General features: G+C 45.2%; 7 protein-coding genes across 7 annotated transcripts; 2 read left to right on the plus strand and 5 right to left on the minus strand.

The window, feature by feature from the left end:
• Positions 1 to 4,833: 4,833 nt before the first annotated feature.
• BGW36DRAFT_366701 (uncharacterized protein) lies at positions 4,834 to 5,575 on the minus strand (the record flags this gene model as incomplete). Its single annotated transcript, XM_046214771.1, has 1 exon — positions 4,834 to 5,575. A coding segment is annotated over exon 1 (176 nt), but the record flags the coding sequence as incomplete, so codon positions are not given.
• A 919-nt stretch (positions 5,576 to 6,494) lies between these two features.
• On the plus strand, positions 6,495 to 8,298 carry BGW36DRAFT_421617 (uncharacterized protein; the record flags this gene model as incomplete). The annotated part of the gene is made up of 2 exons (XM_046219596.1): positions 6,495 to 6,591; positions 6,647 to 8,298. The coding sequence occupies 2 exons, from the start codon at positions 6,495 to 6,497 to the stop codon at positions 8,296 to 8,298; spliced, it is 1,749 nt and encodes a 582-aa protein (XP_046077660.1).
• A 3,757-nt stretch (positions 8,299 to 12,055) lies between these two features.
• On the minus strand, positions 12,056 to 13,257 carry BGW36DRAFT_353468 (uncharacterized protein; the record flags this gene model as incomplete). Its single annotated transcript, XM_046213437.1, has 2 exons — positions 12,056 to 13,075; positions 13,111 to 13,257. 2 exons carry the CDS (start codon positions 13,255 to 13,257, stop codon positions 12,056 to 12,058), a joined length of 1,167 nt encoding a protein of 388 aa, XP_046077661.1.
• A 565-nt stretch (positions 13,258 to 13,822) lies between these two features.
• On the minus strand, positions 13,823 to 14,715 carry BGW36DRAFT_421619 (uncharacterized protein; the record flags this gene model as incomplete). Its single annotated transcript, XM_046219597.1, has 2 exons — positions 13,823 to 14,665; positions 14,701 to 14,715. The coding sequence occupies 2 exons, from the start codon at positions 14,713 to 14,715 to the stop codon at positions 13,823 to 13,825; spliced, it is 858 nt and encodes a 285-aa protein (XP_046077662.1).
• Positions 14,716 to 15,519: 804 nt separating this feature from the next.
• Positions 15,520 to 16,803, minus strand: BGW36DRAFT_366704 (uncharacterized protein). Its single transcript, XM_046214772.1, has one exon. It carries the CDS (start codon positions 16,322 to 16,324, stop codon positions 16,091 to 16,093), a length of 234 nt encoding a protein of 77 aa, XP_046077663.1. The 5' UTR covers positions 16,325 to 16,803; the 3' UTR covers positions 15,520 to 16,090.
• Positions 16,804 to 22,537: 5,734 nt separating this feature from the next.
• On the plus strand, positions 22,538 to 25,887 carry BGW36DRAFT_434742 (uncharacterized protein; the record flags this gene model as incomplete). The annotated part of the gene is made up of 10 exons (XM_046221403.1): positions 22,538 to 22,712; positions 22,973 to 24,514; positions 24,609 to 24,696; positions 24,881 to 24,993; positions 25,067 to 25,114; positions 25,174 to 25,208; positions 25,278 to 25,366; positions 25,432 to 25,467; positions 25,535 to 25,588; positions 25,657 to 25,887. The coding sequence occupies 10 exons, from the start codon at positions 22,538 to 22,540 to the stop codon at positions 25,817 to 25,819; spliced, it is 2,343 nt and encodes a 780-aa protein (XP_046077664.1). The 3' UTR covers positions 25,820 to 25,887.
• A 67-nt stretch (positions 25,888 to 25,954) lies between these two features.
• Positions 25,955 to 27,731, minus strand: BGW36DRAFT_353471 (putative cytochrome P450; the record flags this gene model as incomplete). The annotated part of the gene is made up of 3 exons (XM_046213438.1): positions 25,955 to 27,136; positions 27,201 to 27,473; positions 27,537 to 27,731. 3 exons carry the CDS (start codon positions 27,729 to 27,731, stop codon positions 25,955 to 25,957), a joined length of 1,650 nt encoding a protein of 549 aa, XP_046077665.1.
• Between the last annotated feature and the right edge of the window lie 259 nt (positions 27,732 to 27,990).

The following is a 27,990-nucleotide window of genomic DNA, read 5'->3' on the forward strand; positions in this document are numbered from 1 at the left end:
TTCTGCCCAATTTAGCATTTAATCAAGCCCATATAGGTTTACGACCGCTGTGACTTGTCACACATAGTTCAATGTTTTATCAGCCCGGTTTGAAATCGACAAATGATCAGCGGCTAGCCGTGCAGGCAATGTTTCTTTTTAACCTTCCCCTTTTTCCTTGCTTCTCTACTGAACGCCGGATGTACAGCAAACAGACTGGAAGCGTTTGCACTGTATAATTACGAGCTGCTTTGCTGTCATATTTGATCATCGGGGTTGAGTCTGGATCAAATGCAACACAAGCGCGGGGTTGCACAATTCCGTTAGGGCAGGCGATGCGAGTAGTTGACGTTGCAAGGGATAGGTTTAGCTATAGTTAACTCTGGTCAATACTTAGCAATTGATGACATTAAAAGTTCGTATTTGTGGATATTGACTATCGGTTGGATTTGAATTTGAATTTGGTACATGAACATATTAATATTGATCTGGTCATAGGTTCGGGGCTCATTGACTTGGCATGTTAGGGCAAGGCCCAATGTTTACCTTTCGATCCTCGGGCTTGTTTCGACCCGCGACAACCAAGTGCCACACCTACATATACTTCAGATATGTATGTAAAAATAAGGTAAGAAAGCAAATTTATTGTATTCTACGTCTGTATCAGCTTGTACGCGACTAAACCATTACATCTGCGTGCGCAAACTAGTATCATCCAGATTTAGCAAGCCCAGACCTGGCAGTCTACTATAGATAGACAGATACCTCACACGCACAGACTCGATCCATAACGCAGGTACGATGCGCAAGTGGGTTTCCCAGCCATGCGCAGGGACACCCGTGCATACCCAGAGGACTGGGAAGAAGAGGGTCCCGATTATTTGAAATTCTAATCAAGGGGTGGATAGCTGATATCTAGGGGGTAGCTAGCATTAATTGGTAATCCCTATCCATACCCTACATGGATTGCCAAAGATTGATAAAGAATTACAAACGCCTTAGTTCAATCAGAATATTTGTGTCTAGCAAACGAAAAAAGTGATAGAGACTAGCTGCCTGTTTGTATCAGATTCAGCCATAAATTGCGAAGCGTCAAAGGAGGAACATGGGAAGGAAAATCAGTATACATATGTTTGGTTCTATCATCTACACTCGCAAGGGACTCACTCTATGAATAACTAACTAAGTGATTACCCCAGCTACTATTTTGCTAGGCGCTGTTAACGCACCCCGAGCTCGACCGGAGTATGCAAGAAAGCCCAGTCATATTGCTTATTCCCGGCCCCGAAAACAACAATCATAGGGTATATGCACGTACTACGTAGCTATACATACATCCGGCATGGAAGGAATGCGGATAACAGATTACTCCACGTATACCTGCATATTCTACAATATTTTTTAAAATAATAGGTAGCCTAGTCTACATATGTACCTGTTATGCGATATAGCTGGCCGGAGCCCCATTTCCCGCCATCCGCGGCCACTCTAGATGCCCCTTGCATAAGGGTGGAAACCGGGGGAGGCTTTCCTAAGTTTCCTTCCTATTGGGACTCCACAAGGGTAGTTTTAATATTATTTTAGGAGTGTACTGTTTTTCGGAGTCGCCTAGGTATGTGGCAACGGAATTTTTCACCACGTACTTGGTGCGAACTGTATCACGCACAGACCTAGCACCCCGGATTTTCAGGAACCAGGAACTGATTAAGTCGGTAGACGTCTGGGGTTGATGTTAAACACGACGTTAAACAGATTGAGTTTCATGGTCGTACGAGAATTAAAGGATCGTACCGCAGTTCCTATCAGACAAAGGCACTCTGTCTAGATCACGGAGTCATAGACAGAGTATTAAGTTTATCAGTAGCAGATGGTAGTGCACAAAGAAAGACTAATTTCCTAATTCGATGATTACTTTGCCCTACCAACATAGCATAATAAATAGGTGTATCGTACTCAATGACGAGTCATTATTGGCTTTATTTAGTTGCTTGCTGACCTGAGCTGTTACTGAACAAAGTCGCGGATCAATGGAATGTGATAGATCGACATTTTTGGTCCTAGCACACAGACCACAGACTCGTCCGCCACGACAGATGATAGTATTATCCCTTGATGACACAGACAAGGGCGCAATCTAGAACGCCATCGACATCATCTCATTGATTTCCAGTCTGCTAGTGATGGAGGTTTCGCCCATAACAAAGACGAGATCGGGAAGGACTATTGATTCGATATCAATTGTCTTGAAACGTAGATAATGGTTGTATGTAATTCAGATGTAACGTAGAGAAACACCTGGCGTTGTATAGTATTTTACTAGATAATGTTAATTGATTGAATGTTGTATTATTTAGTGTTGAGCGACCATGAAGATTACCCAGTCTAACGATATACAGCAATGTGTATAGATACTAAGATAATTAGTACATGATGTTCAATGTTCTAAGTGATACTAATATGAATATTATCTTATTGTCTTGCTTCTACCATTATTATGCGTGGTAGATGTTGGTGCCCCAGGCACCCACATCCTATCCCTTGTAGTTTAACATACCAAATATTTGACAGTCCCATGACTCTGAGTCTGCTCAACTCAAGCCTCTTCGTGAAACATTAGCGCCGTCAACCATGGACAGATCAAAGCACATAGCGATTGCCGCATTCGGCGAGGTACTTGCGGGCCACCGGCCCGGAAGTAGAGTTTTGTTCTATTATTCGAAACAACAGCCACATCGGTCATCTGATTTTTCAGATTTGCTGCCTTTCTTTATTTTGTTGTTTTTGTGTTAAAGAATTGCCACATGCGCTGTAACTACTTGCGTCACTATGTATTACTAGCATTATTAGGTAACTACTACGTACAAGATAGTTACTTGTGTAAACACTCTTGACTGTGTTTCTAGCGTATCTTGAAGTACGAACCGACGAATAGCGATGCTGATTGGACAGCATTTTCAATTCTCGCCCTGTGATTGGCTGCCTAGCTGTGTGATTATACTGTGATGAGCAATCGATGCTCCTATGGCAGCGCGGGATTAACTGTTGGCACTTTGGGCGTGCCTGATTTTCGTCGGGTTATCCATCGCATTGTTCCCCTCGAAGCGATTCTCGCAGGATCAGGTTAATGTTGTATTGTCGCCAACTTGTCGGAACTATCCACTCCGGAACTGTAAATGCGATCAATACTATGGTCATCACGCTCAATTCTCAATGTACATCTGACCGGGTAAATGCCGCGCGTGCTGTCATGCAAAGGCTGCATTATACTCTGTAAACTCTGTATATTTTGTATTTATTATTGTTCAAGGATGAGTATGTACATTTGAATAGGGCAAGGATAATAGGATGCGGAGACCCGAGTATGATAGTAGAGGCCATCCCGTGATCTTGCCACAGCCGGTGCTAAGCTCTCAGCGCGCCACGTATCTGCTGTTCGTCACGAGGCACGCAAAAATTGCTCTTTTCGCTTTCCCCGACAACCTCACCGACAATCCGCTGTGGGGGTATTCAATACCTTCGTTATTCTTGTACCTCCCTCTATCTGAATTTCTCTGTTCATGTGCCCTGCGGCTGTATCCGAGCATGATTACTTTGCTGAGTTGTCAGTCAGGCGAAGGTTACTTTGCCTCTAACTACTAATTAGAAGAGTGCTCGAGAAGGCAAATGCTACAGCGCAACGGTGTGGCGGATGTGAAACAGCAGGGCTGTAACGTAACCTTTGCCATGTGCTGAAGCTGTCAGCCTGTCGCCGAGTGGGGTACCAAATCGCCCTGCCCATCAATTGTAGTATTAATACTGTACGACGAGGGAGATAGCAGTGGCAATATTAATATAATACTAATATTGGTATTAATTAACAATTGCAGCGCCTCGGTATTCTAGAAGTTGCGAGCGTGCTCAGTGAACCTATCATCGATAGATTAGTGTTGGTTATTGAAGTATCTCCCTGTACAATGTAGGATGTACAATGTGAGACTAACGACATTACCCGCCGTAGCAGGCAAAATTGATTAGCCTGCAACCGGTCGATCATCACGAACGGAATCTGACATACATTTATTTAACAAAAAATATTATTATCCAGGTGATGCGTATTATCGTTCATCAGCTAATACTGGTTAATTAATACGATTCTGTGCAGTACTCCAGCGTCTCTCCACATTCTTCCTCAGCCAGGCAGCCTTGGTCTGTGCCATGTCAGATGAAGTCGTGCATATCCTGCCAAGTGTCAACTGCACAGTTTCAGCCGATGCCACATTGGTTGGTAGTGATACATGATGACTGTCGAGACACATAGCTTGTACATGTAATTGTATTCACAATTAATATTTCATTCTGGTATCGATGTTTGTGCATGTACCTTGATACACAATATGTATCGCTAAGCAATCCTTCCTCCCCGCACCTGATTTTGGAGCGACAAAGTTTAGAGTTTGTGTTTATCCGCATTATCCGCACTTCAACGGCTAAATTTCATCACGCTGGATGCATTTAGTATTTGCAGTGCAGTTGTACAGCGTACAGCCACACAATGTACACTGTACACACGGTTAAAGCATAGGTAATGCTAATAAATACAATAGTAGGAGTAGTAGAATATTATTCGTGCAGAAAAACGGCTGATCCCAACCAATTCGCCGGCCCGGAGCATTGCCGGAATACCGCCGACAAAGCCATTATTGTTATCCTTGGCGTCCCGTGACTCGCCCACGCTAACAAATAACAAAGCACTATCCGCATCCACGGGTCGGGGAAGCGACTAGCGCAGCCGCGGTAAGCCTTGCCAAGCCGCCAACGGTCATGTGGCCGCATATTCCCTCATTAAGATGAACAGGCACTGGTCATAATTCGCCGTATCGTATAATAAGATCATAATATTTAACTATTTGAGCTTGGAAATATTTTAATATTCAAATAATTGCCTTAATTCAACAAGTCCCTTGTAAATCTCAGCCCAGCGACGACGCGGCGCGCTCAATATTGCCTATTTAATGCTAGTCGATCGCCGCCCACACCGGCCCCCGTTTTCCCCCGTAGTTACTGAATTGGGTGCGGACGCATACACATGCGAGATCCTTAGCCTTAACCTAGGTGTCTGATCTGAACTCTCAAGACGGAATTCGGTAGTCATGACGAATTCTGTTGGCAACTCCATCTCTAACATTGCGCGTAGTTGTACGGAGCAGACTCTGAATTATCCTTTTATCATATCATTTTGTCCGGGGTTTTGTACGGGGTTACTCCGCTTGATCAGCGTGATAATAATATCACGTGTAGTCAAGTAGGGTGTCAGGGTATATGGCGGCAGTGGCAGCAGACAAAAGCCGGGAGAATGGAAAGCATAATAATCGACGGCTATTATTCGCGCTGACAAAAGCCGAAGTGGCAATCACATGACCGCCGCCGGCCCAAGGAAATGGGTGTTCGAGAAGGTCCTGGAAGACGGATTCGTCGTCTTTGTGAGGGGTGGTCAGATGACTGAAGAAGAAAGAAGAGGGAGAAATTAATTAAAAGAAAAAGAACTTGGAGTAGTAGAAAAGAACAAAAGGATAATATGGCAATGGTAATAAAGAGCAAAGAGGACGGAGCAGGTAACTAATCGACAGTACAGGCGTAAAGAGGGTGGAAGACTTGACTAGGAAGTACACACAGCGTATTGTCGACAGTACGGACAGGTAATTTCAGGTCACAGCTGACGGTAACCATACGCGTATCGATACGAGTGTATTGACGGAAGCGGACCGACAGCCCAGTCTGGAACGGGAGTGGGCCCCTTGTTCAAAATGCAAAGGCGAAGGGGGGCAGCAGCAGCGAACGGTGTGCCTTCCGCTCCCTCGGTACAGGGTGTGGCACACCCTTCCCACTTTGGCAGCCCCCCCCAATCAGCCGAACAAACTAGACCAGGCGGAACGGTACCTCCGACCACAACAGTCAAAACCTCCTCCGTGCCCACTTCTCTTCCTCCCATACTCCTCCTACTCCTGTGCTGCTGCTGCTTCCAATCTATACAATTACCTACGCTCCCATTCCCTCCCACATACCAGTCGCCCGTTGTCGATCGCCCAAAACAGCCTGCACTCAACTCTACCACCAAACCACCCCGGGAGCATCTCACATTCCCGCCGATCTCGTCACACTCGGGCCACCGCTAATTCACAGACTCGCATACTCGCTACTCCATTCCCTGCTCTGCTCTGCAGCTAGATTCCGCGATAGAAAACCCCAGAGCCGCCGAATTGGTGGAGCAAACCTGTCTGGCTACGAACATCGCATCACTGTCGCACAAATTGGCCTCGCCACAGCAGGAACCAACTCGTACCACCCTGCCAAACCAGCGCCCGCGCTTCTAGAACGAGTCCAGGAAGATTGAAAGGAGAAGAGAAGGGGAAAGACACCAGTAGAAAAGTGCCTTCCATCGCGTTAGGCACGCCGTTCGAACACGCTTGGGGACCACGGCGACCCCAAACTTCATGTCTAGTTTTCCAGACCGTTTCCACCCCCGTGTTGCCTCGACCATGCCGAAATTCTCAACCCCCGTCCTGACAGTGGACGCCGCCAAAATGCACAAGGTTGACACAGCTAACACGCAGAGTCTTCACGGGATGTGGTTAGGTGAGTTGGGCCATGTTTGATATTTGTCTGGATTGAATGAGCTAACGCGCGACAGTATTCTCAAAATGCGCTGATTATATGGAGGAAGGCCGCCGGTTAGAAAACCTCACCTGGCGTCTCTGGACTCGCGAGACCTTCTGCGTCGAGCCGGCCAGTTCCAACGATACCTCTGCCATTCCACTACTCCGCGCAGAGTCCACAGAAGTCCCTCCTCTGTCCGCCAGCGTTGACTCAGTTGCCTCGGTCGAACCAGACCACATCGAGACTCATATCAAGCCCCTCCCAGTCGAACTGAAACCAACCGTGGTTGGCGAGGACGCCATGATGTGTGGCAAAGGAAAACACATCACCTCATCTGATCTTGAGCGAATGGTTCTCAGCATCAAGGAGAAGAAGGCCTTAGAGCCTCTCCCAGCCTCCTCTGCCCCTGTTAGCCCTGCTGTTGTCGACGTGACCCCGCGCGCTTCATCACCACCAAGTGTCACGCCAGAGCCCACTGCTGCTTATCCTCTCCGCCAGGCAATCCAGTCTGCCGAATCCTGCTCAACCACTGCCCCTGAAGGCAACGACAGCGACCGCGCGCCTTCTACTGGTTCCGACACTAGTGTTTCCTCCTCGGGTGTTCTTCCAGCCCGGCCTGCTCTCACCAAGACACCCAGCATCGTCCGCGGCTTCTCTCCATCCCAGATTTCGTCTTCATACCGTTCAAGTACCCGCCTTGCTGCCGAACAAAATTCAGTCCCTAACACACAGCCCCAGCAGAAGCTTTCTCCAGGGAAGCGCAAGGGCGGCATGTTCACCTTGGGAGGATCGTCTGGTGATGACGAAAGCTCCTTTGAAGAGCGCATGACCCCTCATCCTCAGCGTAGCTCCCTGTCTGAGGAGCTTAGTCGACCAGGTGTTCGCGCAGCTACGGCCAACGCTACTGCTGCTGCGAATGCTACTGCGAATGCTACGAAAAAGACGGCGTCATTCAAAGAAATTGTCGAGTCACGCTCGATAAAGCCCATCAAGGAAGGTGCCTACGAGGATGAGGATGCGATTGCTACGGATGATGATGAGGATGAGCCATCGGAAAGTGCCATTGAAGATGAAGATGACGAAGACTGGGAGGACTCGGTCAGCGAGAGCGGCCAGTCGAGCGTCGACGACAGGGAACTGTTCCAGCGTGTCGATTCGCGCCCCAACCTCGTGTCTCGACCGTCGCTTCTCACTATGATGATGCACCAGCCAGCCAAGATGGGAATGCCAACGCGATCCACGCCTGCTTTGCAACGGTCGCGCATCACGCCTCCTAACGGCCCCTCGACAGGCGGTTCCCCAGATGACGGAGATAACCTCACAATGCGCGGACCAGATGTGCCTCGATCAAAACCAATTATTGTCAAGCCTCCAACACAGACGTCTGGCGCGCACTCTCCCCGCACAACGCGACGCAACATGCTGGCGACCGAGCTGACCGAGTCACTCCGACGACACCTGCTATGGGAGCGACAGCAGAAGAGCACTACGGCGAACGCGGTCTTCAAGCGTCGCCACACAGCACACGACATGGCTAATCTGAAAGAATACCCTGGACCCAAAGGAGCACCTAGCGGTGCCAATGCCGCAGGCGCCGATGGCAAAGAAAAAGATACATCAAAAAACAGTTCATGGAATAACTACAACGACTTCGGACCATGGGAATACCACGTCAAGGGATGGTGATGTAGCATCCTTTGCACATTGTACAATTTACTGATGAAAGCATTGCATGGCGTTTTTTTTTCATTTCATTTCATTTTCTACTGCATTGCGCGGCCGGCTGTTTGTTTTACCTATTGGTCACGCCTAATCCATTGGCACGCTAACGGCTTTGCTACTGTTCTTGTTCACCTTGATACCACTATGTTGCTGGCGGAGCGATCCGCACCTTGTTACACTATAAGAATAAAAGTGATAATCTAGTCTACTATTCCTATCCTTCCTACTCGTATGGCAGTACAATGATACGCGCATAAGTCGCAGTGGCAAGATTGCATAATAAATACATATATTAGTACCTAGATCGCATGCGTCCTTGATGTCATGGCACATTTACCGTTTCTTTTTCTGTCGGCAATGCCCGATCGATTAGCTGTTTTATCATTAATATTTAAATGCGCTTGTCGCGGTCCCACCTTACAAAATTGTCTGTGTTAATGATAAAATGAAATTCGTTCCAGAAGTTCCAGAAAACTGTAACTGTTCCATTTTAACCCTCCAACTAGTCGACTAGGACACCCTGTCCAAAACGCATTGACGTATGTAATAATATTAATTGTAGGGGGTTGATAATTACCATCGGCGAAATCAGCCGGACATAATTTCCGGAGAGAACTTTACCGTTCAAAAGACATTGCTGCTACTACAAACAGTTAAAATGTTGATATATTCGGTGACTATTGCGTTGCTCTGAGTAAGCTCGTGACGAATATGTGTAACTTGTAAGATGGAGTCAGATATGCATTCCTCTCACTTTCTTACAGGTATGCAGGTGTGCGACAGTCGTATTGGTGCATGGTGATGGGGTTTGGAATGGTGGTCAGATCGCCTTACCAATTTCACCCCGTATCAACATAATTAATACTTACTATAAGTATAATCCGATCGAATATTAGATGTAACTATGGACAAGTTAGAACCGAAAACAAGGTGTAATTATCACTGCATATCGTCGTGAATGTCGTTTTTACTTACTGTACATACTGTCGGTAGTGTTAGTCGCACTGATAAGGAATAGCATCAACCTACCGTATCCGGCAGGTCGGCGGATTCCGCTAGCCGCTAGGAGCAGTAGATAGCGTACCTTTCCCCCTTTTTTTTGGGGTGCTGTCGCACGTGGGCGACATACGCGATGTGGGTTTGTTTGATCACCAGACTGGATGGGCGTAGGCGTCGGCGTCCACTTGCGGCATTCGGCTTCGAACCAGCGAGGTCTGGAACAAGGCCTGGCTTGGTAGATGATGAGGCTGTCGCGGCTGTGGAAAGTAATTCATTAGAATTGAGGGGATTGGGAAGGTTTGTGCGTTGGCAGAGCTAGGTATGCGTTGATGATCACGAGGGTGGGTGTGGGATGGGGGCTGTTTTGTGTTCCTTCGGTGGAAAGGGCATAAATACAATGTTAATGGGATGTGCATGGATTGGTGATTGGTTGGTGTTTTTTGTTGATTTTAAGCTAGGTATATAGTATAATAGTATATAGTATTGGGTTTGTTGATAGGCCAGAAGCCCTTATTCCGTGTTTATTTTCTGAATACATCCAGATATGGAAATACTGCTAGTAGTAAATTTGTTTGATCAAATCGTAGATTTGCTTTTAACTTTATTCCATCCTAGATAATATCTGATATCCACCTACATCAATCGATGATGTCAGTTCGAGGTACCAATATTCCACTCGGGAGTTGCCCCGGAATGCGCGTTATGTAGTCGAACTGTAATCATTGGATCATCTAAAGGTCTAGAAGCCGATTATAAAGTTAGATATAACCAGGGTTATCGGTGCTCGAAGATATGATTAAGTTTGAACTTCGAATCGGATGAACTTTTAATGGTTCCAGGTGAATATTTGTAACTTTGTAAGCATATGTATTTTGTAAGGAGGTTACGTATATTAAAGTATAGGCGATCTGATGTAGTTTTAACATAACGACCAGCTTGATGTTTAAATCTAGATGGTATCTTGTGTAATCAGTTTAGCAATAATATCGAGATTTAATCGGCCAATATATATCAATTAAATCGACATATGGATAGAGCAATACGGAAAACAATGGTGTTGCATTCATAATGTCAAAAGTATAGTAGCTTAGGTGATAATCCATAGCTTCAGAAGAGCATTGCTACATACATCTTTATATTTTTCTGGACATTGTCTTTGATCATTCCCGCTGCCGCATTTGTTTATTGGCCGTTTTTCTCTCTTCTGCTATGAGCCTCTAGAAGTAGTGACTAATATTTTGTTAAATACAGGCGCCGGCTAACTTTAATGTCTACATGTAGATATCTAAAGGCGATCGAAAAATCTAGAAATGACACATGTGAGATATTTCATCTGTTGCCTCTTTCATTCATCAAAGTAGAATTTACCACAAACCTTATTACTTGGTGATGATTAATGGGTGGTACAGCACCTATGTATATCTGAATCGTTGTAGACCGGTATAATAATGTATATGAAGACAAGATATTGGCCAGTTTCTTGACTCTTCCTGAGTACCTGTGATATATGTTTATCTCTGTTGTCTTTACTATCAACCCCTAATATCATTGATATAATACTAGGAGGGTACATTTGTTATTAATTGAGACCTTTTTAGTCACTGCGACTACTATACATTTTACTTAGGACTATTAGGTCGCAAAGTGTGGTATTCGCCATTGCACTTTAACAGACAGTTCCGTCGATGACCTATGAATCATTTAGTTTGGTAATTTGCTTCTCCCACCTTTATATAGCTAATCTCAGCAATGCTTTACGGTCATCACCATTATTCAAATATATTTCCGGTTTTCAACTCAGAGCATGGGACGCTTGGCTTCCAGTACATCTCCAATTTGTATAATAAAGTTTCTTTGCCCTTCACTTCGTTCTTCTCTTTGGTTCTTGAAAATTCCCATACCAGAATACCGCTTACGCCCAAATTACTTCATAGGGTAGGTTTTTATATTTTATAGACTTGAACCCCTCGTTTGGATCTTGATCCATAGGAATATCCCAACACTATTTTAGGCCAAATAATGAGCGTTCAACTAGCAGAAATAGGTTTATGCTCTACTTATATGCATCTTGCCAATGCCTCCCAATCTGTCTTCTATATTTAGGAGCGTTTTTGAGAAATGAAATATTGAATGGTTGAATTTTGGGAAATTAAAAACGCCGGCAAAGGACAGGGAGATGATGAAATTCTCAAGTCGTTTCAAATGAATGGTATTTCAGCCTTTCGAGGTAAAAGTACATGTATGACTCGAGGTTATCTAGTAATTGAACGACTATATAGATTTATCTCGATTCCTTGCGGCTCAAGATGAATTACTATCACGGTTACTACTTTATACGCATGCTTATTATTTAATTTTTAAGATTGATGCCTCAGAAAATGTCTAAATATCGATATCATTCGAGAGCTATATCTGGAGCAAACTGTTTTAGGATACATGTAACACGGTTCCAGCTGACAGTAAGCATGGTGTAGTTATCCGAATGATTTCGCATTTTGACCCACTATATGTGTATTCAATCATAAATAAACCGTAATGAGAATGCGAATTATCAAATCAAGATTATTGATAATATCTTGATGGTCATGAATATTAATAATTACTTTGTGTTAACTAGCCATCTAACTCCAATGAAAAACCTGCCAATAGAATACTAGTAGTTCAGCTCAGCTGGTGGGCTGCAAGAATTGATATTGGTATGAGAAAAATAGTTGACAAGGTGTTAAACATGTCTCCTGTGTCTCCTCTCTGCTCCCCCTCGTTCCCTCTCCCTCCCCTTTGTTCCTTGCCACTTGGGAGTCGCCATATTCTCCTGTGCTTGTTGAGTTTCCTCCCCACTTTCCTGTGCCAGCTGATAATTTCTGTTTGGGTGTCTCTGCTTATGCTTATTGGTCGTTCGCTTTTGCTCTCTCCCCCCATTCAGTTGATTTTCCTCTACCACCTCTTTCTCATGCCCCTCTATTTCTTTAAGCCGCTCCTTCACTCTCATCATCTCCAGCCATTTCCACTCGTCCTGATCTATACAACCTATATACTCCATCAACTTCTTCACACTACGATGAGGACCAGGTTTATGCCATAGCCCATATAAATTACCACCAAGACTGTCAGCAATTGCTAAATCTACTTTGATTTTCGCCTCTTTCTCCGAAGGGGAAACCGCTGGAGCTAGAGGAGAAAAAACCTTAACCCAAAGATCTTTGTCATCGACAGGACGTTTGCTAGCACCAAATATAGTGTGTAGATTGCGCTCTTCAATGCCGCATTTAAGTAGGGAGTGAGCGACTACCGCTACAATTCGCATGTTGAATATCTGGCGGCCTTTGTCAACTACACTGACGACATATGCCCTCATCTGTGAGGAATTCGGTTCCTTGAATGCAGCTTTAAACTCTTCGAATATAGATTTAGTCTCATAGGTAGCTCGTTTGCTTGGTATATGTGCTAATGAGAATGCCGTCTCTGAAATTATAGCGACAGCTATATCACCCTTCTCAGCGGTCACGTTGAGTGTGTGATAAGCCTTGGCATTTGAGACACAATATGAACCAAACTTGATAAATGGATGAAGATCCTCCTGAGCTTCAGGCATTCCGTAAGAAGCCAACAGCTCTGTAGTCGGCATATCAAAGGGTACCCCAAGCTGGTTTTTCTCAGATTCCGGATCCAACTGGAAGTTTGCGTTAGAATATTCTGCTTCCATTTTTTTTGTATCGCTTGACTCTGAACTTTTTAAACAAGGCTATCGTCGTATGAATAATGAAACTTCGAACTTACCATTTCTTCCAGTGGAATTCCAGGGTCCTGTAGTGGTTCTGGATTGACATAATACCCAGATGGTACTGCAGCGGTGGAGTCTGTATTTGGAATTTGGTCGACAGGATCTGGACGTAGCTCCATTCCGAGTTTCCCACGCCTAACCATTTTAAAATGAAGTTTCCCGTCTTCTGTACTTGATTTGAGCAGGAGTGTGTGGATTCCGTAATGGGTTTGAAATAGTTATCCGGCAAAGAGCAGCTCACTAAGGATTTGATGAGTAGTAGATGAGGAAGAGAAGAAAAGTTATCAAGGAGGTGAAATTTGTCGCGTTAACAGGTGGTCCTCTGACTCATCTTATTAATGAGTAATAGACAGATACTGGAATATCTCATTTATGAATGTGACGAGATAGTCATTGTGTTATCATTCGAATAACTTGTCGGTTATGATACAAATTCTGAGTATCAAATGTGACTGTTAACAGAGAGTCAACGGGACATGATATTTACATGTATTAGAATTTTAACTCTAAAAATGCGCTTAATACATGTATGAGTTTGAGTATGAACAGATTGTTAATGATATGTGGTATATATTGGATATATAAGTCTAATGAACTTACTTGGTACATAAATGAGTTCAAAATGTTTGTATCACCTCTGCCATATATGCTTGCTCACTTGTCCAATTGTCTCTGCCGATAGGTTGGCGAGACTGCCCATGAGTATGTCTACTGTTGTGGTGACTCTTCTGACGACTCTGATGGCGGTTCCCATCCCGGGAACATTGCCCGCATAACCTCCAATTCGTACTTCTCAGGTTGAATTGCCGCCTTCACAGGAGGATAAATTGCTGAAGAATCCCCATGCAAGGTTTCATAAAAGATGTTAGTGTCCACCCCCTGGATCCACAAGTCTGTTTGCCGGTCCACATTGTATACTCTCAAATCTTTATAGCACCTTCTAGACAAGACATGAACTGTAGTGGATACATATTCGTCATTGGCCTCATGACGATAAAAAACCGTAGATATGCTGGCCTTGATGCCGGAGAGACTACCTGTGAAGTTTGATATTTGCTTTGTTATTGCCATCACGCGGGAGGCGTTCGCAATACGGCTCTCTGATGGCTTGCCAGGCACAGCATAACTTGCTCCGATGATGTATACCCTAATGTCAAAGCCTTGTTCCCGATCTCGCCATTGCTGGAAAGCATCTCCGACGTGACTAGCTACCTCAGTGAGCGTAAACTCACGTTTTATGTGGGAAAATATCAGTTCAGAGAGTGTGACTATCGCGACACCCATATCTCCATGTCGAAGAGGTGCTGAAATCGAACTAGCTATGTCGAGATGTTGCCAGCACCTAGCATTACACCCGACCTGGACACGTGCCACGCCTCCCCATTTATCCAATGGGGACTGGGGACGACTACTGTGTCGATTGAATTGACCCAATCCCGAAAAGTCAATCGGTTCTGAATGTAATACGCTCCAGTTAGCAGGAACGTAAGGTAGAGTTGTGACATTAACATGTCCAGGCGGAACACCACAGTCGGCCTCTTGAGGATTCCACTAAAGTTAAATATTAGAACTCTCTGCTCCCACACCGTTCCATCTTTCATAGTAAACTTGGACGCAAGGCTAAGGCTAGTAGAAGAGAATGGCTTTGGAACTTGCCTGAAGCTCTGGATACTGAAGCTGCTGCTGATCCATTTTGAATGAAGTTTACCGTCTTCTGGTACTTGGGTCGAGTTAAATTGTTGCTTTTGAGAATTTCGAAGTGGAAGTCTGGTGATGAATAGTGTTTTGAGGGGTTGAAAGATCAGGAAGAATTAGAAGATCTGTCTTGTTTAAATATTGCGTCCTTGACTCATTATATAAATGGAAGACCCAGTCAGGTCAGAGCAGGTAAGTGGGTATTGCTAAACTTTGAGTTGAACTGATTGATTAATCAGTTGAAATTCATTTGTTTATTGGATAGACTGGAGTCAGTCAATATCTAAAAATGAAATGGTTACATGAGTCAATATATGAAGAAGAGAGGATGCGAATTTTGAATCGAACTGACTAATTGCTTGATTAGCATTTGACAGATCAGACAGGCTGGGTTGAGTCAAGAAGCAACAATGAAAGGATTAAATGAGTCAGTAACTGACAGCGAGAGAATGTGATTCTTGGTTAAATTGACTAATTATCTGGTTAACATTTCATTGATATATTGGAAAGACTGGGGTGAGTCGACGAGTAACTATGAGATGAAAACCTGAAATGGGTCAATGGATGACATGGAGGAATTACGGATTTTGAGTATAATTAACTAGATATTTGGTTAAAATCTGGGTAATTTAATGGATTTGTAACCTGCTGGTTACAGCTGTGCATCTCTGTAGAAGTCAGCCAATTGTTTAATTGGTAACTTGATGGATGGTAATTGGTATATGTTCATGGGGCCGAAAAACATGCACTAACGAAAAGAAAGATAATATTAGATATACCGGAATTTAGTATAGAGTTATTGCCTTATTAGTGATACTACATAGACTGCGTAATGTGTACGGAAGCACACCGTAGCGAATGAGTTAGCAAGCCCCAGCGACTTATAATCGCCATCCAACACAACACTCACAACTCTCGGTTCCTTTACGTCTCTGATAAAACGGAGTGCCCTGGGTGCTATGGAGACAAACAAATGCTGAATAGTCACAAATCTCGAGCATTCTTCAGGAGCATAGTAGGTGATCTCTTTATGTTTTGATGTCCCCTCTAACTTATGCCAAGCATCGTAACACTCTCTGGCAGCAAGAGCAACTTCATATTTTTTGTCGGGAAAATTGACGAAGCCCTCCCATGGAGCGTCTTGAAGAATGCCGACGCCCTACCGCTTGTATTGTAGATTCTCCAAGCGTTTTTCGAAGTGTTCGGCTTCCAGATAACAACCGTAAAGATGGGCCACGTAAGAATGGGCCATGTCGAGGTAGATTGTCACGATTCCATTCTTTAGACCTCAGGAACGTAGCATGGGCTCTGCCCAGTCGATTGATGCCATGCCACCGTGAGCTGTAGTACTTTTCTCTGTAGATGAAATTTGGCGTCTTTGGATCGGAGGTTGACGGAATGTTGTGGGATTTCTGTGGCAAACAGGGAAGGAAAGTTAGCAAAAAAGATCTGAAGAAAGATATATCGAGAAAGGTATGTTAGCAAAAGGCTGTTTAGTGGTCTTGAGGAGTGCATAGCATAGAAATACGGAAAGCTATTGGTGATGCAATATGGAAAAGAGCGAGGAGTCGTCTAGGGGAGCCAAATATCATATACGGTGAGCTAACATCATGATGTCTAAGAAATGCAAAAGTCTACAACTATAGAGTCTATATACAACTAATTATAAATGAGATAAAACCCGAAGTATTCCCGATGATAGATTGTTGTTCAATTAAGCGGCACATCATTTGGTGACGCCACTACGATGTTATGTTTGGCTTGCCCTAAGTACGACTGCTGTCCCATTGCGGCAAAACCAAACCTGCCCGAAACAGTAACCCCCTTCCTTCTTTAGCCCTAAACAAATCTAGACAACATCGCTGTAGCTGTGGCAAGTGGCAACTGTAGAGTTTTTATTTTATTTTTATTCCTTACGTTTCTTTCTTTATCTCATCCCTGATTTGCTAGGACTGGCGACAACCTGACTATTAATATGGATCCTCCAACTCCACTACATTGGGTCTAGGACTTAGGCTACAAAATGATCTCCATAAATTCGCAAGCACCCAGACTACTGCGCCTCAGGGGCGTCCGTCTTGGACCGAACTAGATTGACTACTAGCGTCCACTGAATAAAAAAATTCCTCCCCGCACGAGAAATCCGGACTCACCGGTAATATTTGGTGTTGATGAAACCGCATTCGCGTTTTCGTGAGATGTATGCGCTTGTATTGGTATATGCCCTTACCATGGCGAATTTGCGCGTTTTACCGTGCCTGTTTTGAAATGTGATAGGTAGGATGATGGCAAGCGATTATTTTTGTTGCGTTTGATTCTTTACGACAGCTATCAACAACGGATTGGTTGATTCTGATATTCAAGCATCGCTGTCAAATTACCCCGCAGGGTCTTCATAACAATTAAATCTACAAGCTGTCGGGTTTATCATAGAAATTCCGAATATACTCAATGTTTAATATTCCCAACCTAGATGTAGGAGGATAGCATGCCGACAAACCATCCTATACACACCGCTTCGGCGGCAACCCGAGCAGTCGGTCGGCTTCCCGAAACTAAGAAAAATTTTCATAGAGTGAATGCTACGGTGGGTGCCATAAAACATCCGGCCCGATAAGACGGTTGACGGAGCACATTCCGCCGCCGTCCTTGCTAAACAAAGCGCCAAGCGTAAATAATTAAAAATATTTTGATGCCCAATCGATTTTCGTTACCCAAGATCGGTAGACTGGTAATCTCCTGTTTTTCCTTGTTTTAGTCTAGTCACCTGCCACCGTCCCAATGGCTAGCTAGGGGAAATAGGAGGGGATTAACAAGGCCATTCACTATGGACTGGTAACCTATCAGAAAAGCGTGAGGTGACTGTTTATTGGTTGAACCCGATTTTAAAGATGGAGCATTTTTGCCTCTTTTTCTCTTCTCGTCCCCATTGCTGATTCTAGAAGCGCGCTAGAAAAGGGGGCTACCAGACGATAAAACTGGAAATAAGTAATAGGAAAACCAAAAGAAACTTTTATTCGATTCCGCAGATCAGCCGATTCGCGTTCAAAATGTAAAGTCATAGCTTTGATGATGATGTGGCGGTGCGGATATACGTAGTAAAAAGTAAACGGTCGGGCTCTGGCAGGCATACCGATTATTGGCATCAATCGATGTATTATGCTCAGGCCCTTTCGTATTCAGCCATGTACGTTCAGGTTACTCCCAATCACAATAAAGACAAAAACGGGTTACTATTGACAGTATTACATATTATTAAAAACATGTAATTGAATCTAGATTCGCCCCAACTTGCTAGCCTTCAGCAATGATGTCACGGCTGTCGTATGCTCCCAGTCTCGGTCGGACCTTCAAAGTGACACATACGGCGCAAGTTGCAACTGACGGTGTGTAAGTGTGTGTCGGGAACAAGTGCTCAATCACAGCGAAGCATTCATGTTACACAGTGCCACGAGGTACATTTTCTTTTCTTCCCACCCCTCTTTTTCTACTTTATCCTTTCACTTCTGGCTTTAAACTACAGATTTAAAAGATGATCTGTGCGACAAACAAGAAACAACCTTGCTCGCAGTGTCGCACAGAGGAGTGCCTTGGCCAGATTTGCCGCCAGGATGGGAAATCGCATGTGACGATATGATTTAATGTTGATTTGTCGTACATTGTTGTTATCAAGCATCAGATTGATACTTCACTATTAATATCATGTGCTATTCTCATTAATAATCGACTTCTCATTGTTATCGGTTCAACACGATAGTCGACTGATCAGGAAGGTATAAGCTGGGATGGGATGTTGCATGCAGTATGCTTAGTTTATGATGCATGATGGGCTAGAAGGTCGATTCAAGCATTATCCATGAGTACAAGGCATATAGAGTCGGGGAATTCCCCGCCAACATCCAATTGGCCCGTACGCTACGCGTTATCATAACAATAAAACGCCAAACACCAATAAAAGTATACAGATCAAAGCTCTCGTAAAGCTTCCACACGCCACATAAGGCAATGCATCATAAACTTTATGGCTTCCAACTTTCGCGTGATCGGCATCCAAGAAAAAACGCTTCATCTACATATATCTAAGCTCCACCCATGCTGGCGTCTTGAGACATGCAGGCTGACTTGTCTGCGCCATACATAACTCTGTTAGTGCTAACATTGGTTCTCCACATGCCAGGCCCAGACCGAACGGCCAGCAAGCCGCGAGAGGCTCAAACTGGTTCTGTCCGTTCCGGAGCAGAGTCGTCCTTGCGTGAAGTATGGCTGAAAGTCGGTGAATCTGTAGCTAGTGAACGCCTTATCCCAATCACTTGCAGTAGTGAAGCAGTTGTGGATGCATGTGTGCCTTTATGGAAATAGTATACAGAATAAAAATGAGAATAAGAAGAATTATTAAAATTTGCCTCAGATCTGATATGTTTGGAGATCTCAGGCCATATACTGCATTATATTAGTCTCGTGATAGATTATCGTACGATAAAAAGCAAGACATCAGCTCTTGACGTAACCATCCCAGACCAACCTGAGCAATAGCATTACACAATGACTTTATTTGATTACCAGACGGATTGCAAGGATATTCCCGTAAGTTCTTTAGATCAATTGGCCTTCCAAGTAATTAATACCATCATCATATCGGTCAATCGATTGCAAGTGGCTCGGAGAAAACATGAGACTGGATGCCTCTGGGGAAGATAAAAAACCTGACTTGTCTTGTGACTGCTCCCGTGCGGGGGAGAAAACATCATATATACATCCTGCTTACATGGACGGCGGGAAGGAGGGGCAACAGCCCTGCGAAGGCATTTGGTTGGCGGTGAGGGATTAAAAAATTTAACAGAAAGAAAACCGCTTATTCATATCAATTTGTCGCTTTTTTGTATAATTATGTCATGATCTGATTTTTTGTTACCTAGTCGAGACTCTGTATTTTTTGTTGTATAATGGCGTGTATTCCGGCCGCGGGGTATGTATCATTACGAGAAGGCAATACATCTGTCTTTTTGTCTTTTGGCTTCATAACCACGCGATACAAAGTCAGCATTGGATCTCGCCGGTGAATGTTCTCGTCAAAGTTTAAGTCACAACTACCGATAGAGCATAGTATTATAGCAGACACTCGTGTTTGGAGTTGTCTCTTGACGCGCGTAGCTCTCCACCAATCGGAAAATTGGCGCCCGTTGAGACTCTGAGTCTATTTCCGTAAGGAGAGAAAAGACTCGCGAAACACAGCACCTTACGGAGTAACTATTTCTATTCCAAATACACTGACACGCCCGCCGTCGCTGGTTGCCCTATGAAACAATATTTCTGCCTGTGCGCCTGTGCTCTCTTTCTATCTAACTATGCCACCAAGACTACACATAATTCATATTAACCCGGAAATCAGTGCCTGATTAAGGTTGAGACTAGAATACTGCGAGCGCCTGCTCCTAAATATTTTCGTCGCGGTGGAGATGTTCTCCAGCGTTGCATTCGGATCCGACATGTGGTCCCCGGGTGCCTTGTCGGAGTGGCTGATGGATCATCGATGGCCACGAGTTCTGACTGAGATTTTCTCTTCATTTACTCTTTCCTGCGCCAGTGGGGAAATGCCTTCCAGGGATATATCCGGGGATACCTGTGTATTTTCTTAATAATACTTGCTTGATGTGTTACCGGCGGGTTACTAGAAACTAGTCCCTACTATGCGACTTTGTACGTACCTATGTAGCATCGGTGAGAAGGAACTTTTACGTGGACGTATAGCGACTTTGTAAAATGTAACAATTGATCGCAGTCGGCACGGGAATACTTCTTGTTATTGTTTGTCCATTAGCCAGCCTTAATTGAAATACTGCAAGTGATTAATGTGACCAGGTCGCACAGGAAAAGACCAACTGATGCACTTGGCTTTGTATCTACCGAGGTTCCACGCGATGTGGTTCGCCAGAGATCATTTTACATCTTTGTGGCTGGTATTGAAGCTCTGTGCGCAGTCTGTACTCGGTATTGAGTGATCGCGAGGTAAATTACATCAGTATCAATCATGCGTATTGCCATTCCTCGATACGATACCATACATACAGACAAGTCACGTGCGTTATAGTATTACTCACGAGCTACACTACTACACAATTTCCTAGACGTCTAAATTTATTACTCATCTTATTAAATGATACAGCTGGGGGACTGACCCTGTAAAGTACAGTATGAATGGAAGACGCGATCTTGTTTCTGCAACGGTCTGATTTCATAGCCACGCAATGATGAGGTGCGCTGTCGCCTCATCAGCTGGAGAAGAGAAGCGCGCCACGGTGGCTTGAGATCATCATCATTCACATTTACCGTTATAATAATTATATCAACGAGTACTACACGCCGTGCCCTAATTCTATTAGTAAGAGTCCATAACGGACATCGTAGCCATGGTGCCTGAGAACCGTGGCAGCAGTAGACTCATCATGACTGATCGCGGGGCGGGCCAATCAGCGCCCGTCAACGCCGTACCTTCGCCTTCCTGGAACAAACATGAACACTGCACAAAGAGGCTCCTCACTTTGAGTCATCTGCGGTCATTTTGTCTGTCATACTCGCTCATCGCCAATCCATGCATCGTCATGTTCATGGCTGGTGGACGGCGAATGCGACCCACTCGTTGCGGGCACCCATGGCTGTAAGAGAATTAAAAAAAGAATATATTATTAAAATCACCGCCGTGCCAATGACCATCACTAATCGTGGTTGACACAATAATCCGCCTCACGTGGACGACTTGACGCTGTCCCGAGATCCAGCGGCGCCCGGCATCAATCAACAGCAATTATCAGTATTGCCGCCCGGAGTAGTAGAGGAGAATTCGACACAACATTTGCCATCGCCTATCTCCGGACACCCGTCGCCTGGAGATCACTGCAGCCTGCCAGCGCACGTCTTTGTTCGAGTGACTGACGGACCTGACTTACAGTCGACGCGCCGATCGCAGGTCACCGGATTGCTTTGTTGGCATTTCGACCAACCTTGCTCCCCAAGCCTAACTAGGTAGGTACATCTCGATCGGTGAATAGGACACTACTATTCCTTATCCAGCCGGTATTCGTTCCTGTGAGTTTCTATCGCGCAGTGGATGAGTAAGGTTGCCGCTGTCTGCAGCCTGACCGTCTCTGTCGTTCCAATTTGATGTTTTTGGGCCAGAAGTACTGAGGTAGCATGCAGGGTTGCTAATTATAACTGATAGCTAGCTGCAAAAGCCCCTCCCCCATGGAGCACCCCCAGTCAAGTGACAGCTCTAGCCCCGGGGCCCAAATCTGCGGTAAGGCATTTCCCCCTTGAGACTGTCACTGCACTCGTTGTCGTCACATTCTCGTTCCCTCGGCGCCTATTAATCTGCTGCTATTGCCCTGTCACTGGCCCTCCTTGCTTGATATGCTTCCCCCGTTGCAGTATGTCATCAGCAATCAATCCTCTGGTCCAATCGACCACATCGACTGCTCGTATCATCGGCGGCATCGCAGGTGGCTGCCCGCCACTTCAGCTGCGAAGCTTCATGCTGAGCGAGAAGAGGAGGGGGGGATGATAGAGCAGTGACAATGACGAGTACAAGCGACAGGCACCACATTACTGCGGTTACATTCAACGTGACTTACCCTCGGACATAGCTTGTACTGTGCTTGTGCCTAGACTTCTTGTACCTGTCAGATTCTCGGGCGGCCCGTACCCTTTCGCAATTTTGCTTGATCACAAGGTCAGATGCTAACCCATAGAACAGAGCTCAATATAGGCCAGCCGAGCACGACGGCGCTTGCCAACTCAGCAAGCGCTGATGAACATCCAGATCCTGCAGCCTCAATGCACGAAACGAGACCCACCCATCCACATGGAAATCGTAGGCAAGTGGCTTGTCGGTTTTATGTCACAAAAAAGGGTAAGTGGAAAAAGCTACATTCACTATCGATAATATTACCTCTTTATTATCATTATTGTATGAATGTCTGAGTCATCGATGTGGTTTTTCAATTACGCTGTCTTGATCGATACGCATGTCTTGTATTATTGATAAATATCTTATGGTTTTTTATCATGTCTCATGAGCGGTAATTCAGTTGCGACCGTTGACCCTACCCCCTTGTGACTTGTTCGCCATGCTTTTAATTTATTTTACTTCCTAACAAGCGCATTCTCTAGGTTGTCGAAGTGGTGATGCCTGCCCCTACTTGCACGCAACTCCCTTCGGAGCCGATACCTCGGTTGAAACTGGAAATGTATCTGCCACCACAAGCCATGTGGTTGGGGGATCACTCTATGCATCTCAATCTAGAGGGGTTCCAAAGCCTGTTCCCAAGGCACAGAAGGATTCACCTAGGAACTTCCAAATTGGACAACTAACGCGGAGGTTTCATCCTAATGTGGAAGAAATTGATTCCGGGACAAAGATTTCTTTTGGAATGGCGCCCACAGACCCCGACTTTCCATTCGACCTGACGAAATTGATGTGTTTATTGCATATTCCTAATGCATGGCCTACGTCAGGAAAACCAACATTGACGGTGACCAATCCTGACATGCCTAGAGGATTCCAAATCAATGTCGAAAAAGGGTTTGACGAGCTTGTCGATGCGGCCTTGAAAGATCGGCGCTCAATTACTTTGCTTGGTTTGATGAACAATCTTGACAGGAACTTGGAACGCTTTCTCACAGCTGAAAAGGCTCCGACGATCAAGATTGTGGCTAATTCAGGCAATCGTAGTACTTCTGTGCCACTATCAGCTCCACCGGCCGAAACAAATACAGAAATTTCGTCAGCTCGACCCTCACAGTCGATCGTAGCCGTACCTCAGGCAACAGTACAATATACTCCTGAAGAGCGAGCACAAGCCGAGAAGACAAGAACTTCAGAAACAAGGCAACTCGAAGCACGCCTCAATCGACTGCCGCTGTATAAAAGGGCAACGAATGGCGTTTCGTACATTTTACCAATTACCCCTGGCAAGCGGGAGCAGCTTCCCTTTAATCTAAGGGCGGTGAAGACCATCAAGCTGCTGGTACCTACGCTTTATCCGCTGAAAACTAGTTCGGTCGAGTTCCAAGCAGTGGATGGTTCTGAAGCTCGTGCTGTAGAGATTGGATTTAAGAAATGGGTGGAAAAGGGACCTCATGTCACCTTGATGGCTCAAGTCAACTACCTCGCGCATAATATGCAAGTTCTTGTCAACACCCCAGTGTCAGGTAATATACCAGATCGGGGATCTCAGGAAGAATACCGTATTACTACCGACAACGAATTGGCGGATGAAGAACGCCAAGAGCATGGCGTAGAGACTGTTGACACTGACCGACCACACCTCAAAGTCATCCCTCGACCACCTGAGTGGTCTAATCCTAGACCAGGAGCGAGGACCGAGTCTGACGATGACTTCACAAGTGAGAGTAATAGCGAATCCTACGAGGACGTCTCCGAAGACGATGATGACGAAGAAGGCGGTGCATTGGTCCCTGAAACAGTTGCACCCGCTAGTTCAATGGCCCGCGGTATAGCACTGAATTTCCCTGGTCTCGAACTCTTCGGCATCGAGTTGCTCGAGGCCAAAATACTGTCTGTGACGGTGAGGTGCGAACGTTGCAAAGAACACACCGACATTAAGAACATTAAGCCTACGAATGACCCTAGTGTTGTATCGCCGGTCAGAGTTGAGTCGTGCAGGAAATGCGCCAACTCATTTAATATCGGTATGTTTAGAAATAAGCCAGCAAGTTTCTCAACATGATAAACACATTGCCAAGAAAGGAAAGCGTTCTCCTTCACTGACGAAAGATTACCTAGCGTTTCGCTGCGAACTCATGCATCCCACATCCCAGCGTGCCGGATACTTGGATCTCGAAGGCTGTACGGCTTTTGATCTGCTGCCAAGGTAGGTAGCACAGAACCGTGTCCTTGACCAACCCCGTCTACGCAATCTGCGTTGACACATCAGCTTACCGTTCCACAAGAGGGTGGGAGGTCCGACTCCATCCTTTTAAGCGATATAACACCCAATTTGATCGCATGATATTACTTTAGAGTCCTTCTGCTAATGAAGAAATTCCTTAATCAAGCAATTTTCAACCGACCTGCTCCGAATGCTCAACCCCATTCCCTGCCCCCGGACTGGTCGCTGTACGTGGTACAAGCGTCGTGGCAAGCTGCCGAGAGTGCCATCGGAAAATGAGTCTGTTTACTCTCCAGTCCCACTGTTGCTCCCGCTGATTAATAATATACTAATTTGAGGCTGGTGTGAACAGATTTCAAGATACCTGAAGTAAAGTTCATGATGATCGGGCCATCTGCATGTAAGATTAGCTCGTTCTTGTCATAAGATCAGAGCACATCGCTGATATTCAAATTACAGTGTCACAACATCGAATCGCGGCGCCTCGGAGAAAGGTATGTTTCGTAAATATTAGTATGTGAAACCTGTGGCATCTGTCGGTCTGACTCGTTCGTTGGGTATAGGTCAAGGAAAATTTAGGCATTACCGCAGGCCAAGAATTACCTCGACGGGGAAGATGTGCTCATTATGGGAAGAGTTATCGTTGGTTTCGGTAAGATTTATATTACATCATGACTCTTTGTTTATAACATGGACTAATGAATACCGAATGTATAGATTCAGTTGTTGCGCAAAGGTCTTTCCATGTGACCGGTACGCTGCTTTATCTTTGACTGTATTGATGTATCTGTTGGTACATTCATGCTTATTGAACATTCAGATGTCACGACGCAGCCACAGACCATCCTAACGAACATGCTAACCGAATGATATGGTAAGATTTAACTTCCCTTGCCCTTGATTCTTAGGTTTAGGTAACGACGTGATCTAACAGTACCGTAGTGGTTTCTGCTCCCGCGAACAAATATATCGCCCAGAAGACTGTGGTATCTGTCGACATGTACTTGTTGGCAAAGCCGGCAGTGGGTTCTGGGAAGGTGGGAAGGGAACGCGGGATAAAGTCAAGATGAGTAGGAAGGATCCAAGAAAGTACAAGAGGAGATGAAAAAAAAGCTCTCTTTTTTCTCGCGAACTCAAAAAGTGTATTATACATTCTTTCGCTGATAATTTCGGGTTACTCTTGTATCGATACCTATTCGAATGGATACACCTAAACAATATATTGGCTATTAAGAATATACTAGCTCAACACCTTCAAATTCACCACAACCCCATCAGCCGGCGCCTGTGTGATAATCTGCCTAACTTCCAGTTTCTTTTCTGGATCTTTCAAAGCAACCTCGAATTTACTCACAAACACCGCTACAAAGATAGCAAGTTCAGCACGAGCAAACCCCTGGCCAATGCAGCTTCGAGGGCCGTGAATAAATGTGCCAAACGCGTAATTGCTGATAGCACCCCCATTGCTTTTGTTGCCACCATTGTTGTTGGTGCCAGCATCTGCGAGCCATCTATCAGGGTTGAAGACCTTGGCATCCGCACCCCAGAGATCCTCATCTTTGTTGATGATTTCCGGCGAAATGAGGATATTGGTGCCTTTAGGGACATGCTGACCGGCCAGAGTCGTATCATGGGCGGCCTCGCGGGACGTGAACGGGACAGAGGGGTAGTAGCGAAGGACTTCATTCAAGAACGCATTGAGATAAGGGAAATTGTTATCAATAGCCGACGCCGGGATAGGCTCGGTTTTGTATCCCTCATCATCCTTAGACTCGACTAGAAGCGAAAGAGGTAGTTTCTCCCGCAGTTCTTCACGCAGACGAGTCTGGATGTGCTGGTGTTTGGACATTGCATAAACTGCGAACTGGAATGCGGTTGAGGTAGTTTCGTGTCCTGCAGCGAGGAAAGTCATCATCTGATCGATCAAGTTTTCGTCTGAAAAGTTGCCGCTTCGCATAGCAACGGAAAGGATATCGATGCCGATATCTTCGCCGCGTTTCAATTTGGCTTGTTTCTCGAGGAGAATTTGCTTTGCGGTATCGCGGATACATTGAACAGAGTGCAGCATTCCTCTGATGTATGGGGTTGGAATGCTCGTGTAGTATTTGAACCCGATTACGAAAAGACAGAATGTGGCTACGATGCGCTGATACCCGGATGGAGTACTTAGAAGGTTCGAGTAATGGCCGGAGAGCTCGTTGGTTGGGTCCTTGACGGAGTTGAAGTCGTAGCTCATTCCGGCCAGCCCGATGATATCGAGCATCGCCCTGCTTGACCAGGTGCTGACCTGAATGGTGTTGCCGTTTTTGGGGAGCCCTTTCTCGATTTCGTTTACCATTTGGATGGCTTTGCTCCAGAAGATTGGGTATAGGTCCTTGATATGCCGGTAGGAAAAAGACGGCATCAACGTCTTGCGTTGCGTCTAGATATATGTCAAAATTGTATTCTTGGCTATGATTAGAAATATAGTTGATGGAATGGCCAACCTTGTGTACATCCCCTTCAGCAACCAATAGCCCTTCACCCGTTATGGTGCTAAGCTGGATGTGAGCAATATCTGGCCGTATGAAGTCGTAGCTCTTGGCGACTAGAAGGTCAGAAATTGCCTTTGGCGAAACGACAAGCACTCGTTCGAGATTGCCAATGGCATAATATCGTATTAGCCCGCTGTTTGGCACGTTCTTGATCCATTTTGTGGCTAGATCTGTGGGAAATTTAAGAGTGAGGACTCCGGTGTTGCCTCTCAGCCATGATCGGTTCTATTTGGTTTGTTAGAAAGAATTGTCTTTGTCGAGAGTTATGGGTGACTTCTGAGAACTCACCGGCGGCGTGGGGATGTGTTTAACCGGCGTGAAATATACCGGATACAAAATAGCACTGTATATGAACCGAAGGATCCATGATATCAAGATTGCAGCAGGGACAGTGAGGAAATACGATTCATGCACAGAATATTCAGGCTTGAATTTGATAACCAACACCGCGACGATAATTCCAATTAAGCTCCAGGACGCCATTGTGAGATGACGGCGATGCTAGTGTCGCCAAGATGCTTTCAGGGACTCGAGGTGGTTGTTCTCATGCGCGCGTAATGGGCTTCATTAAGCGTTCGCTTCGCGATCGTGTTGTTACCAACACTCCGGTATATGAGGTAGTTAGAGGGGAGATGTAGGGTATAAAAATTATTTGAGTCATTGATGGTGCTTATTATTCGCGATCGAATAAACTGTTCAGGATCATCGACTGGCGCGATTGTTCGCCCGACAGCCGAGCAGA

Source organism: Talaromyces proteolyticus (assembly GCF_021365285.1).
Source record: "Talaromyces proteolyticus strain PMI_201 chromosome Unknown BGW36scaffold_1, whole genome shotgun sequence".
Lineage (NCBI taxonomy): Eukaryota > Fungi > Ascomycota > Eurotiomycetes > Eurotiales > Trichocomaceae > Talaromyces > Talaromyces proteolyticus.

Excerpts from the sequence above, each read along its gene's own strand:
- BGW36DRAFT_366704 (XM_046214772.1), bottom strand. The coding sequence starts at position 16,324 with ATGCACTCCTCAAGACCACTAAACAGCCTTTTGCTAACATACCTTTCT.